The sequence below is a fragment of the Salmo salar genome, unplaced genomic scaffold (genome assembly GCF_965601325.2).
Source record: "Salmo salar unplaced genomic scaffold, fSalSal1 ptg000956l, whole genome shotgun sequence".
Taxonomy (NCBI): Eukaryota; Metazoa; Chordata; class Actinopteri; order Salmoniformes; family Salmonidae; genus Salmo; species Salmo salar.
In genome coordinates, this window is record NW_027675567.1 from 238,652 (window position 1) to 253,894 (window position 15,243).

General features: G+C 39.0%; 1 protein-coding gene and 1 long non-coding RNA gene across 2 annotated transcripts; both read right to left on the reverse strand.

The window, feature by feature from the left end:
• Window positions 1-950: 950 nt before the first annotated feature.
• Window positions 951-4,262, reverse strand: LOC145877348 (NLR family CARD domain-containing protein 3-like). Its single transcript, XM_082972666.1, has 3 exons — window positions 3,966-4,262; window positions 1,795-3,565; window positions 951-1,508 (listed from the first exon to the last, which is right to left on the reverse strand). Exons 1-3 carry the CDS (start codon window positions 4,243-4,245, stop codon window positions 1,286-1,288), a joined length of 2,274 nt encoding a protein of 757 aa, XP_082828792.1. The 5' UTR covers window positions 4,246-4,262; the 3' UTR covers window positions 951-1,285.
• A 42-nt stretch (window positions 4,263-4,304) lies between these two features.
• Window positions 4,305-12,295, reverse strand: LOC145877349 (uncharacterized). The gene is made up of 4 exons (XR_014391659.1): window positions 12,096-12,295; window positions 9,280-9,513; window positions 4,728-4,844; window positions 4,305-4,408 (listed from the first exon to the last, which is right to left on the reverse strand). It is a non-coding gene; the product is annotated as an uncharacterized LOC145877349 (long non-coding RNA).
• Window positions 12,296-15,243: the final 2,948 nt, after the last annotated feature.

Below are 15,243 nucleotides of genomic sequence, written 5' to 3' on the forward strand. Positions count from 1 at the left end.
CCCTCGGCCTGGGGCTCCATGCAAGATCTCACCTCATGGAGTTGCAATGATCATGAGAACGGTGAGGAATCAGCCCAGAACTACACGGGAGGATCTTGTCAATTATCTCAAGGCAGCTGGGACGATAGTCACTAAGAAAACAATTGGTAACACACTACGCCGTGAAGGACTGAAATCCTGCAGCGCCCGCAAGGTCCCCCTGCTCAAGAAAGCACATATACATGCCCGTCTGAAGTTTGCCAATGAACATCTGAATGATTCAGAGGACAACTGGGTGAAAGTGTTGTGGTCAGATGAGACCAAAATGGAGCTCTTTGGCATCAACTCAACTCGCCGTGTTTGGAGGAGGAAAGCTGCCTATGACCCCAAGAACACCATCCCCACTGTCAAACATGGAGGTGGAAACATTATGCTTTATGCTTTGGGTGTGTTTTACTGCTGAGGGGACAGGACAACTTCACCGCATCAAAGGGACGATGGACGGGGCCATGTATCGTCAAATCCTGGGTGAGAACCTCCTTCCCTCAGCCAGGGCATTGAAAATGGGTCGTGGATGGGTATTCCAGCATGACAATGACCCAAAACACACGGCCAAGGCAACAAAGGAGTGGCTCAAGAAGAAGCACATTAAGGTCCTGGAGTGGCCTAGCCAGTCTCCAGATCTTAATCCCATAGAAAATCTGTGGAGGGAGCTGAAGGTTCGAGTTGCCAAACATCAGCCTCGAAAAATTAATGACTTGGAGAAGATCTGCAAAGAGGAGTGGGACAAAATCCCTCCTGAGATGTGTGCAAACCTGGTGGTCAACTACAAGAAAAGTCTGACCTCTGTGATTGCCAACAAGGGTTTTGCCACCAAGTACTAAGTCATGTTTTGCAGAGGGGTCAAATACTTATTTCCATCATTAAAATGCAAATCATTTTATAACATTTTTGACATGCGTTTTTCTGGATTTCTTTGTTGTTATTCTGTCTCTCACTGTTCAAATAAACCTACCATTAAAATTATAGACTGATCATTTCTTTGTCAGTGGGCAAACATACAAAATCAGCAGGGGATCAAATACTTTTTTCCCTCACTGTACTAACCTCTCACCATTAACCTCAAATAAAATGTGACATTCTGTATATTCACCTAATATGAAACATTCTATCTGAAATCTAAAATGCTGGAGCATAGCACCAAATGTAAAACTGTAAGCTTCACTGTCCAAACACATATGGTGTGGACTTTGTGTGCCTGGTAAACACATGTGGATCTGGTGAACAGTTATCACTTGTTGACCAACTACAGGAATACTGACTTCAGAGTCTCCAGACATAAACCCTCTACATACTTGAGTTTCTCCAGTCTGCAGTGTGGATCCTCCAGTCCAGCAGAGAGCAGTCTGACTCCTGAGTCTCCTGGGTGATTGTAGCTCAGGTCCAGCTCTCTCAGGTGTGAGGGGTTTGACTTCAGAGCTGAGGCCAGCGAAGCACAGCCTTCCTCTGTGACTAGACAGCCTGACATCCTGACAAAGAGATCATCATGACTTCACAGACACACTGCTAATTTAACACCGGTAGCATAGAAGGACAAAGGAAAATGCATTTGGTTTAATCTCTCTAACAACATATAGATTAATCTTCTGTCTCCTAGAATTGTGTGGTCATTCTGTTATACTAATGGGAAAATCAATGCATTTATTCAATATGTTTTTAAACATAATATTATATACAAATTATAATACGTATTATTCTCTAAACTGAATATTTCTTCCTGATGATTAATTCTTATATGTCATTTTATGTACTCACAGAGCAGCTCTGGAGGCTTTGACCACTGGCAGCAGCCTCAGAAGACCTTCCTCTGATCTGGAGTATTTCTTCAGGTCAAACACATCCAGCTCCTTTTCTGAAGTCAGCAACACAAAGACCAGAGCTGACCACTGTGCAGGTGACAGGTTGGGTTTTGAGAGACTTCCTGATCTCAGGTAGCTTTGGATCTCCTCCACTAGAGAATGGTCATTCAGTTCATTCAGACAGTGGAACAGATTGATGCACCTCTCTGGAGAGGGATTCTCCCTGATCTTCTCCTTGATGTACTTGACTGTTTTTTCATGGCTCTGTGAGCTGCTTCTTGTCTTTGTCAGTAGACCTCGTAAGTGCTTCTGATTGGACTCCAGTGAGAGGCCCAGAAGGAAGCGGAGGAAAAGGTCCAGGTTTCCTGTCTCACTTTGTAAGGCTTTATCCACAGCACTCTTGTAGACAGTAACTTCAGGCTTGTCTTTTGTTTGCAGTTTGTCCATTAGATTCTCATTGTTGTTGATGAATGAGAGGAACACATAGACAGCAGCCAGAAACTCCTGAATGCTCAGATGAACGAAGCAGTACACCTTGTTCTGGTACAGAACACATTCCTCTTTAAAGAACTGTGTGCACAATCCTGAGTACACTGAGGCTTCAATGACATCAATGCCAGCCTCTTTCAGGTCTTCTTCATAGAAAATCAGATTGCCCTTCACTAGCTGTTGAAAAGCCAGTTTTCCCAGTGACAGAATGCTCTCTTTATTCCAGTGTGGACCTGTCTCTTCTTTCCCAAGATACTTTTCATTCTTCTGTTTGGTATGAAACACCACAAGGTGTGTGTACATCTCAGTCAGAGTCTTGGGCATCTCTTCTCTCTTATGTTTCAGCATGTGTTTGAGGACTGTTGCAGAAATCCAACAGAAGACTGGAATGTGGCACATGATGTGGAGGCTCCTTGATGTCTTTATGTGTGAGAGGATTCTGCTGGCCAGGTCCTCATCACTGAATCTCTTTCTGAAGTACTCCTCCTTCTGTGGGTCATTGAACCCTCGTACCTCTGTTACCTGGTCAACACACCCTGAAGGGATCCTATTGGCTGCTGCAGGTCGGGTAGTTATCCAGAGGAGAGCAGAGGGAAGCAGATTTCCCTTGATGAGATTTGTCAGCAGAACATCCAGTGAGGTTGACTCTGTGACGTCACAACAGATCTTGTTCTTCTGGAAGTCTAGGGGCAGTCGACACTCATCCAGACCATCAAAGATGAACAGAACTTTGTACTTGTTGTAGATGGAGATTCTTGATTGTTTGGTTTCCATTGAGAAGTGATTAAGAAGTTCAATGAAAGTGTGTTTGTCCCCTTTCATCAAATTCAGCTCCCGAAAAGGGAATGAAAATACAAATTGAACATCCTGATTTGCTTTTCCTTCAGCCCAGTCCAGAATGAACTTCTGCACAGAGACTGTTTTTCCAATGCCAGCGACTCCCTTTGTCAGCACAGTTCTGATAAGTTTGTCTTGTCCAGTTAAGGGTTTGAAGATGTCGTTACATTTGATTGCAGTCTCTGGTCTTGCTTGTTTCCTGGTTGTTGTCTCAATCTGTCTCAGCTCATGTTCATTATTGACCTCTCCTGTTCCACCCTCTGTGATGTAGAGCTCTGTGTAGATCTTATTGAGAAGTGTTGGGTTTCCTTGTTTAGCGATCCCCTCATATACACATTGAAACTTCTTCTTTAGATTAGATTTGAGTTCACGTTGGCAAATCACAGCAAGCTCATCTGAATCTAGAAATAACACAGAAGATATTAATATTACGTCTGTTTTAATGCCTACAGTATTGTAGGACTGTTATAACATTTGAAATTATAATCATTTATTCTCTTAACTGTCTGTATAAATGTGTAAATGTTTTCATAATGCATTACAGACTGGTGTGACTGATTGTATTATTATTGGTGTTATTGATGGTATTATTAATGTTGTCTCTCTCTCTCTCTCTCTGTCTCTGTCTCTCTCTCTAAATTAATCACCACAACACATCCCTTCTGCTACTTGTTGAGGCCACTAGGTGTTGTGTTAAGGCTGCTACAATATCATTGAGTTACACAGCTACTTTAGCTGTACTTTAGCCACAGCTTTTAAATGTTATAAAACAGCATTCAACATGAGGCAGACAGATCTTACATTTCTCCAGTGTGTCAGCAAGCTCCTTCTGGTTCATTTTCCTCAGGACGTGCAGTGTGATCTTCAGAGCCCCCTCTCTGGCACTGCTCTCCTGCTTCTCATCTTCAGCGTCCACCACTTCCTCATCCTGCTTCTGACTCTCAAAGCCTTCTGGGAGTTCTGGACTAAGAATCCTCTTGAACATCTTCAGCTCGTTCTTCACAAATGTCATCATTTTCTCTTCAAGCAACTGAAATAAATCAAGTAAATAAGTTAAGCAAGAGAAGAAATGCTTTCTCATTAACACAATAATGAATAATTGACAGATCAACTTTACTTGAGGTAAACAAAAACAAATGTACATAACAGGACCACATACACTGAATATAGAGTCCAGGTCTGTTTGATGACTCTGGGAAGACTGACCACTGAGAATCTCTGACTCTGATCTCTCCTGTTGGTTTCTGTGGACAAAACATGAGATTCACACACACACACACACACACACACACACACACACACACACACACACACACACACACACACACACACACACACACACACACACACACACACACACACACACACACACACACACACACACACACACACACTGAGGGAATGTTGTGTTTGTTTAATATTGTTTTAGGACTATGAAAATGGACTAAAGTATTAGCCTGTGGATTATGAAAACAACAAAAATAAATGGGAAAATGGGAGAGGAGAAATGACTAGAGACAGTGTTGTTTAACTCACTGACCATGACCCATGAGTTCTTCTTACCTTTGTTCAGTAGAAAAGTCTCCCTCCCTAAAATGTATAGGATGACCCATGGACTGGTCACTCTTCATGGACACACAGCTGGGTACAGGGGAGGCTGGTCTCTCCTGCTTGATTGGACTTCAACACAACAGAGAAAAACATTACATCTCTCATCTACTCTGATCTCAGATGGGGAAACATAAGAAGAGTTTCATTCCAAAACGCAACATATCACTTTACAGAAATGTTCGGAAATTAGCTTTTATGTCTTAAAGACATTATGAAAGAGATTGGTGTGTTTTTTCACTATCTAATCATGGCATGGGGTTGTTCAATGACAGACATTTATTTGTTTAAAATCTATCACTTGATGGTTTCATTTAAGAAACAAATGCTTTTTTGTGCATAATGCTATGTATCTGCCTCACTCTCAGAGAAATCAGTAGTACTGCTAGGTTTAATACAGTAATAATATATATCTGCCTCACTCTCAGAGAAATCAGTAGTACTGCTAGGTTTAATACAGTAATAATATATATCTGCCTCTCAGAGAAATCAGTAGTACTGCTAGGTTTAATACAGTAATAATATATATCTGCCTCTCAGAGAAATCAGTAGTACTGCTAGGTTTAATACAGTAATAATATATATCTGCCTCTCAGAGAAATCAGTAGTACTGCTAGGTTTAATACAGTAATAATATATATCTGCCTCTCAGAGAAATCAGTAGTACTGCTAGGTTTAACACAGTAATAATATATATCTGCCTCTCAGAGAAATCAGTAGTACTGCTAGGTTTAATACAGTAATAATATATATCTGCCTCTCAGAGAAATCAGTAGTACTGCTAGGTTTAACACAGTAATAATATATATCTGTCTCACTCTCAGAGAAATCAGTAGTACTGCTAGGTTTAATACAGTAATAATATATATCTGTCTCACTCTCAGAGAAATCAGTAGTACTGCTAGGTTTAATACAGTAATAATATATATCTGCCTCTCAGAGAAATCAGTAGTACTGCTAGGTTTAATACAGTAATAATATATATCTGCCTCTCAGAGAAATCAGTAGTACTGCTAGGTTTAACACAGTAATAATATATATCTGCCTCTCAGAGAAATCAGTAATACTGCTAGGTTTAATACAGTAATAATATATATCTGCCTCTCAGAGAAATCAGTAGTACTGCTAGGTTTAACACAGTAATAATATATATCTGTCTCACTCTCAGAGAAATCAGTAGTACTGCTAGGTTTAATACAGTAATAATATATATCTGCCTCTCAGAGAAATCAGTAGTACTGCTAGGTATAATACAGTAATAATATATATCTGCCTCTCAGAGAAATCAGTAGTACTGCTAGGTTTAATACAGTAATAATATATATGCCTCACTGTCAGAGAAATCAGTAGTACTGCTAGGTTTAACACAGTAATAATAGTATATTTCTGTCTCACTCTCAGAGATCAGGCTATACGGATAGTTAGAGGTATGAGGCTATAAGGAGTACCAGTACTGAGTCAATATGCAGGGGTACCAGGTAGTTGAGGTAATAATGAGACTATAAGGAGGACCAGTACTGAGTCAATGTGCAGGGGTACCAGGTAGTTGAGGTAATAATGAGACTATAAGGAGTACCAGTACTGAGTCAATGTGCAGGGGTACCAGGTAGTTGAGATAATAATGAGACTATAAGGAGTACCAGTACTGAGTCAATGTGCAGGGGTACCAGGTAGTTGTGGTAATAATGAGACTATAAGGAGTACCAGTACTGAGTCAATGTGCAGGGGTACCAGGTAGTTGAGGTATTAATGAGACTATAAGGAGGACCAGTACTGAGTCAATGTGCAGGGGTACCAGGTAGTTGAGGTAATAATGAGGCTATAAGGAGTACCAGTACTGAGTCAATGTGCAGGGGTACCAGGTAGTTGAGGTAATATGTACATGTAGGTAGGGGTAAAAGTGACTAGGCAATCAGGATAGAGATTATATCTCTTCATCCAGGGAGTGCGCACACACACACACACACACACACACACACACACACACACACACACACACACACACACACACACACACACACACACACACACACACACACACACACACACACCCACACACACACACACACACACACACACACACACACACAGGGAGGGAATATTGTGTTTGTTTAATATTGTTTTAGGACTATGAAAATGGACAAAAGGATTAGCCTATGGATTATGAAAACAACCAAAAGAAATGTGAAAATGGGAGAGGAGAAATGACTAGAGACAGTGTTGTTTAACTCACTGACCATGACCCATGAGTTCTTCTTACCTTTGTTCAGTAGAAAAGTCTCCCTCTCTAAAGTCTATAAGAGGATCCATAGACTGGTCACTGGTTTCATTACAAAACGCTATATATCACTTTACAGAAAGCAGCTTTTATTGTTTAAAGAAATTATGTATTAATTATTACATCTCTCACAGACAAGGATTTGTTTAAAATCTATCACTTGATGGTTTCATTTCAGAGACAAAAATCATGTTTTTTTATGCAAAATGCTATATATCTCCCTCACTCTCAAATGTGACCGACCGGCTCAATTTGGTAATTAACTAAATAACTACATATATAGTGATTTTGGTTTATGTCAGTTTAATTGTTTGTTATGGTATAAGTTGTTATTTTATGATTGTAAGTGATAAAATTAACTAGTAATTCTGAGTAATTACTACTTTAGTAAGGAATAACACATTTTTCAGTACTACTGCAGTTGCTAAATAATTCCAATAGATGGAAGCATAAGACCACAATGACATTTCAGAAGGTTAGTTTAGTTTTCTCCCTGGATACACCACCACTCCCTGCGCTTCTTTCTGTCCCTTTCCACACTGCTAACACAAGAGGAAGGACTGAAAAAACATTTAACACATTACTGTGAAGTAATATAACGATGATTCATGTTTATTATGACCTGTTTTATGCTCATGTTTTACACTTCATTAATATAACGATTATCATTAAGCCTGAACATTAATTCAGTCACCTCTGGTCGAGAAAAACATATTTTCCCAGTACATTCATTCTCTAATTCATCAACCAGCATCGACCTGCTTTGTCTTCTCGCGCAGCCAATGGGCATGTTGAGGTAAATTTAATTTAAAGGTCAAATGTTGAGGTAAATTTAATATAAAGGTAAAATGTTGAGGTAAATTTACTAACCGGGAGGGTTGAATGATGTAATTGATTGGAGGGCTGGAAGATGCACTCTTGTCTTTTCTATTCCGAGGTTGTTTACTCGCAATATCAGATATTAAGATTACTTTTTATAATGCATGTAATGTTATACTAAGGTTGAGGGTCTGACTAGTAATTATTTACCCAGGGTTCAATACCTGCTATAATCACTATTTGTTGCTCTCCCAAAAGCAACACAGCCCTAACACGAGATATATAACTAACTAAAGTAATGAGTGACCATTTTAGAAAATCATGGGACACATAGTCAGTGGTTGCATGCTATTTTATGTCAATCATATTGCTGCTTGTAGCCTATAACTGATGCTTCGTGGTCTTATGCTGCCATCTATTGGAAATATTTACCAATTAAAAGTTATTAATTCACGTAAGGACATTGGTGAGGCAGCTGAGAAATAAAGTGTATTTTTCCCATTAATTCCTTAGATCAGTCTCAAACCTGCCCCACCTATCCTACACCAATTGTTGCACTTTCAAATAGAGATTACTAGGTCACCCAGTTCAAACCACATTTTTGAAAAATAAAACGAATGTGGCTTGTTTATAATAAATAATAAATGTAATAAAATAACAAAACAATAAAAGCAAAATGCTTATACAGGTTTTGAATAACAAAATAATCAAAATGCTATTTAGTACTATAATAGTTTCTAGAAGTGTTCTACGCTACCCTAGAAACAGGGTTAGGGGTTAAGGCTAAAATAGGTTATACGTAGGGTTAGAGTTTCTGTACAGCACTTTGTGACATCTGCTGATGTAAAAAGGTCTTCATAAATACATTAGATTGATTGTTAGGTTTCGGGTTTTAAAGGTATAAAACATTCTGGGTTTATAGCTCTCTTACCCCTGTGTCCTTCTGTGGGTTCTACATAACTCATTCATGACACCTTCTTGGCTCATAATCTGAGGTAGCAACTGCTTCAGATCTACAAATCAATGAGCTAGACCTGTCCATTTGGTTTGCAACTCAGTGAACCTGAGCAGCAATCACTCAATTCGATGCCTACAAATGAAGATTTCGATGCATATCAAATTTCAAGCAGCCATTTAGAAACAAGATGTCGTAAAAAAAAAAATCTAATTTTAAAAATAGCATTTTGGCTGTTTAAATGGGCCACATCACATCACAACAAAAAGAGGACATGCAGTAATAATAATAATAATAATAATTACAAAAATATATACCCATCAAAAATCTATTAGTTGAAAATCTGAGAACAGTAATATTGAAGGTACCCATAAACAACCATTTCTGATTAAAAAACAAATGTGAATATTTTGGAAATAAACTCTTAATAATTATTTCAAAAATTGTCATCTCACCTCTTGGCTTTGGTGTCATGTTCCCTAGAGAGTCTCATTTTAGAGGCAGGGCCCCCCTCCTCTCTCTCCCCAGAGAGACTCCTTTTAGAGGCAGGGCCCCCCTCCTCTCTCTCCCCAGAGAGACTCCTTTTAGAGGCAGGGCCCCCCTCCACTCTCTCCCCAGAGAGACTCATTTTAGAGGCAGGGCCCCCCTCCTCTCTCTCCCCAGAGAGACTCATTTTAGAGCACTGTCCCCTGTAAACAGAGATCCAGCATGATGGTTGTGGTTAACACAGTAACAACTAAACAGAGATCCAGCATGTTGGTTGTGGTTAACACAGTGACAACTAAACAGAGATCCAGCATGTTGGTTGTGGTCAACACAGTGACAACTAAACAGAGATCCAACATGTTGGTTGTGGTTAACACAGTAACAACTAAACAGAGATCCAGCATGATGGTTGTGGTTAACACAGTGACAACTAAACAGAGATCCAGCATGTTGGTTGTGGTCAACACAGGGACAACTAAACAGAGATCCAGCATGTTGGTTGTGGTTAACACAGTGACAACTAAACTGAGATCCAGCATGTTGGTTGTGGTTAACACAGTGACAACTAAACAGCGATCCAGCATGTTGGTTGTGGTCAACACAGTGACAACTAAACAGAGATCCAGCATGTTGGTTGTGGTTAACACAGTGACAACTAAACAGAGATCCGGCATGTTGGTTGTGGTCAACACAGTGACAACTAAACAGAGATCCAGCATGTTGGTTGTGGTTAACACAGTGACAACTAAACAGAGATCCAGCATGTTGGTTGTAGTTAACACAGTGACAACTAAACAGAGATCCAACATGTTGGTTGTGGTTAACACAGTGACAACTAAACAGAGATCCAGCATGTTGGTTGTGGTTAACACAGTGACAACTAAACAGAGATCCAGCATGTTGGTTGTGGTTAACACAGTGACAACTAAACAGAGATCCAGCATGTTGGTTGTGGTTAACACAGTGACAACTAAACAGAGATCCAGCATGTTGGTTGTGGTTAACACAGTAACAACTAAACAGAGATCCAACATGTTGGTTGTGATTAACACAGTGACAACTAAACAGAGATCCAGCATGTTGGTTGTGGTTAACACAGTGACAACTAAACAGAGATCCAGCATGTTGGTTGTGGTTAACACAGTGACAACTAAACAGAGATCCAACATGTTGGTTGTGGTCAACACAGTAATTCTTTAATGTCAATTGTTATCATTAATTAATTATCTCCTATAAAACATTTCCTAACAGACATAGAAACAGTCAGGTGATTTAATGCATCAAGTGAACATGTAGTTGTGAAATGACATCTCCATGGTAACTGTCAATAATAATAATAAGTCACTGTTTGTTAAAGTAGTTCTAGACAGTACAGCAACAATAACAATAATAATAATAATAATAATAATAATAAGTCACTGTTTGTTAAGGTAGTTATAGACAGTACAGCAGCAATAATAATAATAATAATAATAATAATAATAATAATAATAATAATAATAATAATAATAATAATAATAATAATAATAATAATAATAATAATAATAAGTCACTGTTTGTTAAGGTAGTTATAGACAGTACAGCAACAATAACAATAATAATAATAATAATAATAATAAGTCACTGTTTGTTAAGGTAGTTATAGACAGTACAGCAGCAACAATAATAATAATAATAATAATAATAATAATAATAAGTCACTGTTTGTTAAGGTAGTTATAGACAGTACAACAACAATAATAATAATAATAATAATAATAATAATAATAATAATAATAATAATAATAATAATAATAATAAGTAACTGTTTGTTAAGGTAGTTATAGACAGAACAACAACAATAATAATAATAATAATAATAATAATAACAATAATAATAAGTCACTGTTTGTTAAGGTAGTTATAGACAGTGCAGCAACAATAATAATAATAATAATAATAATAAGTCACTGTTTGTTAAGGTAGTTATAGACAGTACAGCAACAACAATAATAATAATAATAATAAATCACTGTTTGTTAAGGTAGTTATAGACAGAACAACAACAATAATAATAATAATAATAATAATAATAATAATAATAATAAGTCACTGTTTGTTAAGGTAGTTATAGACAGTACAGCAACACAAGGCCATGTCTCACAATTATTTGTATTCACTAACAGTAGACTATTTATTGTCTTTCAATCTGTTATTTTCTAAATGTATCTGAGAATGTAGACAGAAGGGCTAAAACGGACATGATTGATCTGAGGGGGATCTTTGATCCTGGAGCGCTACCCTCCGGTAGGGTCTCACTCCAACCCTGTTCCTGGAGCACTACCCTCCGGTAGGGTTACACTCCAACCACAGCTGTAACTAACCTGATTTATCTTATAAACCAAATAATTATTTTAATCAGGTGACTAGTTTTGAATAGGAATGAAAACCTACAGGATGGTATCTCTCCAGGAACAGGATCGGGAGCCCTGTTTTAAAAGATGCATGAAATCCATCCTCCAATTTTTTCTGACTATTCAGCTTCAGCTAACCGTGCTAAAATCTTATTAGAAATCAGTTTTTTTTTTGTAACAGTAACGTTACCATTTACCTGGTAATTAAATATAATTTATTTAGAATTGATCAGAATAATGTTTATTGTATTCTCAAATTGAAAGTGCTCCCTCGCGCTCCTCAGCACTACACCCATGGTGATAAGAGATCATAGATCAAACCTACTCTTGACTATTAAATGTCTGACTACGACCTAACTTTATAATAGTGTGTAAGTAGCTTCTAGACTTACCAGTCTGCTCGTCTTTCCTTCAAATCAATACTTTTACCCGACTTCTGTTGCCGAGAAATGTGCGCCACAGTTTCAACATCCATTTCGTACGTGCATTAGCCCACGAACTTCCTTTCAACTTCATGAGGAAATGACATAACAGAATTCCTAAACCCAGAGACCAACATCCCGAGTCTACTGGGACCGCTGGGGAAGCAGACTGTAGGAAGTAGACCGATGCTGTGATTTGGGGTTTGAGAAGTCAGAAGTGAAAAATTCCTCCTTAGTTGTACATTTTCTCTAAATCTAAAGGCAAAACCTAGATTGGAGCCAATGTCTTAAGTATTTCAACATGTTATTACTCCAACTTCGTGAAAGAGACAAACTGACACGTTATTATTTTAGTCAAAAACGACTTTATATCGAAGGAGTGTCTTTGGTTTGACTGCCTGCACATGCTCAGTTCTACATACTTTTGTATATCTAGTGTGTGTGTATATATATATATATATATAAAAATAAAAAATAAAATATATATATATATATATATATATATATATATATATACACACACACTAGATATACAAAAGTATGTAGACACCCCTTCAAATTTGTGGATTCGACTATATCAGCCACATCCGTTGCTGACAAGTGTATAAAATTGAGCACACAGCCATGCAATCTCCATAGACAAACATTAGCAGTAGAATGCTCAGTGACTTTCAACGTGGCACCATCATAGGATGCCACCTTTCCACAAAGTCAGTTCATCACATTTCTGCCCTGCTAGAGATTCCCTGGTCAACTGTAAATGCAGTTATTGTGGAGTGGAAACATCTTGGAGAAACAACGGCTCAAGCGTGAAGTGGTAGGCCACACAAGCTCACAGAACGGGGCAGCCAAGTGCTGAAGCGTGTTTTCTGGAGTGATGAATCACGCTTCACCATCTGGCAGTCCGACTGTCACGTCTGGGATTGGCGGATGCCAGGAGAACCCTACCTGCCCCAACGTATACTGCCAACTGTAAAGTTTGGTGGAGGAGGAATAATGGTCTGGGGCTGTTTTTCCATGGTTCGGGCTAGTCTCCTTAGTTCCAGTGAAGGGAAATCGTAACGCTACAACATACAATTACATTCTAGATGATTCTGTGCTGGCAACTGTGGCAACATTTTGGGAAGGCCCATTCCTATTTCTGATTGACAATGTCCCTGTGCACAACGCGAGGTCCATACAGAAATTGTTTGTCGAGATTGGTGTGGAAGAAATTGACTGTCTTTCACAGAGCCCTGACCTCAACCCCGTTGAACACCTTTGGGATGAATTGGAACGTCAACTGCGAGCCAGGCCTAATCACCCAACATCAGTGCCCGACCTTCCTAATGCTCTTGTGGCTGAATGGAATCAAGTCCCCGCAGCAATGTTCCAACATCTAGTGGAAAGCCTTCCCAGAAGAGTGGCGGCTGTTATAGCACCAAAGGGGGGACCAACTCCATATTAATGCCCTTGACTTTGGAATGAGATGGTCGGTGAGCAGGTGTCCACATACATTTGGTCATGTAGTGTATATTTGATGCTGTTTGTAAAAATCATGACACCATTTTAGTTGTAGTTATAACATACTGTAGTCTAAAACCATTTTAGTTACAGTATAACATACTGTAGTCTAAAACCTTTAACTAGTACATTTGGGAACAGGACATAATGTCATATTTTCCAAATGGTTTCGTTATCAGAAATGACCAACTTCATGACATGACACTGACATGGGTGACTTCCACGTCTCCTTTTTCCGTTAAATTCATAATCTATGCTGGAGATCCCCCTTAACAAAGCCTTGCCTTAGTCTATCCAGTGGACAAGCCTTCTGCCATGCCTGGATATTTTCAGAAAAAAGTACCAACACTTCAAAATTAAATATCACTTGGGATAATCTTCCAAAGACATTGACTTTTATTCAAATAACAGATTGTACCTGTCCAGCTCCAGGTTCCCCAGAAGGACCAGACACCACCATCTCCTCAGACCAGGCTGAAGGACCAGACACCACCATCTCCTCAGACCAGGCTGAAGGACCAGACACCACCATCTCCTCAGACCAGGCTGAAGGACCAGACACCACCATCTCCTCAGACCAGGCTGAAGGACCAGACACCACCATCTCCTCAGACCAGGCTGAAGGACCAGACACCACCATCTCCTCAGACCAGGCTGAAGGACCAGACACCACCATCTCCTCAGACCAGGCTGAAGGACCAGACACCCCCATCTCCTCAGACCAGGCTGAAGGACCAGACACCACCATCTCCTCAGACCAGGCTGAAGGACCACACACCACCATCTCCTCAGACCAGGCTGAAGGACCACACACCACCATCTCCTCAGACCAGGTATATCAGGCTGAAGGACGAGAACAGTCACAATGCATTTCCAATTGCTCATTTCGAGAATCTGTAAATTCTAAATTAATACCTTTTCTGCATTTGACATAATACCACTTACGATCAAGTAATCAAATGGAGTGTCTGTGGCAAAATATCATGTGTACTGGAAAGAAAACACATAATGAATAAAACACAATGTTAATTACTCATTATAAATGTATGTTAGTGAAACATATTGTAAAGCGTGCGTGTTGGTGGCAGGGAAGTCAGGCGCAGGAGAACGAACTTGGTATAAACGGAATCGTTTAATAAGTGCTCGCAAATTCCGAAAACCAACATATACAAAATAAAGGAAGTGGGTAGAAAACCCGTCGCACACCAGAGCATAAATGCACCATTACATACAACAAACAATCTCCGACAAGGACATGAGGGGAAACAGAGGGTTAAATACACAACATGTCATTGATGGGATTGGAACCAGGTGTGATGGAAGACAAGACAAAACCAATGGAAAATGAAAAGTGGATCAATGATGGCTAGAAGGCCGGTGACGTCGACCACCGAACAAGGAGAGGGACCGACTTCGGCGGAAGTCATGACAATAATGAATAAACAATGTTAATTACTCATTATAAATGTATGTTAGTAAAACATAATGTTAATTACTCATTATAAATGTAGGTTAGTTAAACATAATGTTAATTACTCATTATAAATGTAGGTTAGTAAAACATAATGTTAATTACTCATTATAAATGTAGGTTAGTAAAACATAATGTTAATTA